The sequence below is a fragment of the Myotis davidii genome, unplaced genomic scaffold, assembly GCF_000327345.1.
Source record: "Myotis davidii unplaced genomic scaffold, ASM32734v1 scaffold656, whole genome shotgun sequence".
Taxonomy (NCBI): Eukaryota; Metazoa; Chordata; class Mammalia; order Chiroptera; family Vespertilionidae; genus Myotis; species Myotis davidii.
In genome coordinates, this window is record NW_006287544.1 from 1,771,506 (window position 1) to 1,773,821 (window position 2,316).

The 2,316-nt window shown below is 46.2% G+C and overlaps 1 protein-coding gene across 1 annotated transcript in view; it reads left to right on the forward strand.

The window, feature by feature from the left end:
• The window catches only part of LOC102757496 (transcription initiation factor TFIID subunit 1-like), a 6,372-nt gene that overhangs the window by 2,884 nt on the left and 1,172 nt on the right, over positions 1–2,316 (forward strand). The window contains 2 exon segments of the mRNA XM_015561070.1: positions 18–1,801; positions 1,804–2,312. Of these exon segments, the coding sequence (XP_015416556.1) occupies positions 18–1,801; positions 1,804–2,312 (2,293 nt within the window).

The window sequence follows — 2,316 nt, forward strand, 5'->3', positions numbered from 1 at the left end:
TATTTCCTTATCATTAGGACAAGACAAGGTTACTACATTCGGGAATTGGTGGATATCTTTGTGGTTGGCCAGCAGTGCCCCTTGTTTGAAGTTCCTGGGCCCAACTCCAAAAGGGCCAATACACATATTCGAGATTTTCTCCAGGTTTTTATTTACCGCCTCTTCTGGAAGAGTGCAGATCGGCCACGGCGGATCCGAATGGAAGATATAAAAACAGCCTTTCCCTGTCATTCAGAAAGCAGCATCTGGAAGAGGCTAAAGCTCTGTGCTGACTTCAAACGCACAGGGATGGACTCAAATTGGTGGGTGCTGAAGTCTGATTTTCGTTTACCAACTGAAGAGGAGATCAGAGCTATGGTGTCTCCAGAGCAGTGCTGTGCTTATTACAGTATGAGAGCTGCAGAGCAGCGACTCAAGGACGCTGGCTATGGCGAGAAGTCCTTTTTTGCTCCAGAAAAAGAAAACGAGGAAGATTTCCAGATGAAGACTGATGATGAGGTTCGCACTGCTCCTTGGAACACCACAAGGGCCTTCATTGCTGCCATGAAGGGCAAGTGTCTCTTGGAGGTGACTGGGGTGGCAGATCCCACAGGGTGTGGTGAAGGATTTTCCTATGTGAAGATTCCAAACAAACCAACACAACAGAAGGATGATAAAGAGCCTCAGCCAGTGAAGAAAACAGTGACAGGAACAGATGCAGACCTCCGTCGCCTCTCTTTGAAAAATGCCAAGCAACTTCTACATAAATTTGGCGTGCCTGAGGAAGAGATGAAAAAGTTGTCCCGCTGGGAAGTGATTGATGTGGTGCGCACAGTGTCAACAGAACAGGCCCACTCTGGGGAAGGGCCAATGAGTAAATTTGCCCGTGGATCAAGGTTTTCTGTGGCTGAGCATCAAGAACGTTACAAAGAGGAATGTCAACGCATCTTTGACCTACAAAACAAGGTTTTGTCATCAACTGAAGTCTTATCAACGGATACAGATAGCAGCTCAGCTGAAGACAGTGACTTTGAAGAAATGGGGAAGGCTATAGAGAACATGTTGCAGAATAAGAAAACCAGCTCTCAGCTGTCACGAGAACGGGAGGAGCAGGAGCGGAAGGAACTACAGAGGATGCTACTGGCAGCAGGTTCGGCAGCACCAGGAAACCATCACAGAGAGGATGATACAGCTTCTGTGACTAGCCTGAACTCTTCTGCCACTGGCCGTTGTCTCAAGATTTATCGCACATTTCGAGATGAAGAGGGGAAAGAATATGTTCGCTGTGAGACGGTCCGAAAGCCAGCTGTCATAGATGCCTATGTGCGCATACGGATTACAAAAGGTGAGGCGTTCATTCGAAAATTCGCCCTTTTTGATGAACAGCGTCGAGAAGAGATGCGAAAAGAACGGCGGAGGATTCAAGAGCAGCTGAGGCGGCTTAAGCGGAACCGGGAGAAGGAGAAGCTTAAGGGTTCTCCTGAGAAAAAGCCCAAAAAGGTGAATGAGCGTCCTGACCTAAAACTGAAATGTGGGGCTTGTGGAGCCATTGGGCACATGAGGACAAACAAATGCTGCCCCCTCTATTATCAAACAAGTGCTCTACCTTCCAATCCTGTTGCCATGACAGAGGAAGAGGAAGAAGAGTTGGAAAAGACAGTCATTCATAATGATAGTGAAGAACTTATCAAGGTTGAAGGGACCAAGATTGTTTTGGGGAAACAGCTAATTGAGAGTGCAGATGAGGTTCGCAGAAAGTCTCTGGTTCTCAAGTTCCCTAAACAGCAACTCCCTCCTAAGAAGAAACGGCGAGTTTGAACCACTTCCACTGTGACTATATGAATAGACCTCATAAGACCATCCACCGGCACCGGACAGACCCCACGGTGACACTGTCATCTATCTTAGAGTCTATCATCAACGACCTGAGAGATCTTCCAAATACTTACCCTTTCCACACTCCAGTCAATGGGAAGGTTGTAAAGGACTACTACAAAATTATTACTTGACCAATGGACTTACAGACACTTTGTGAAAATGTACGTAAACGCCTCTACCCATCTCGGAAAGAGTTCAGAGAGCATTTGGAGCTCATTGTGAAAAATAGTACAACCTACAATGGGCCAAAGCACTCATTGACCCAGGTCTCTCAATCCATGCTGGATCTCTGTGATGGAAAACTGAAAGAGAAAGAAGACAAATTGGCTCGTTTAGAGAAAGCTATCAATCCCTTGTTGGATGATGATGACCCAGTGACATTTTCTTTTATTCTGGATAATATTGTCACCCAGAAAATGATGGCAGTTCCAGATTCTTGGCCATTTCATCAGAAAGTTA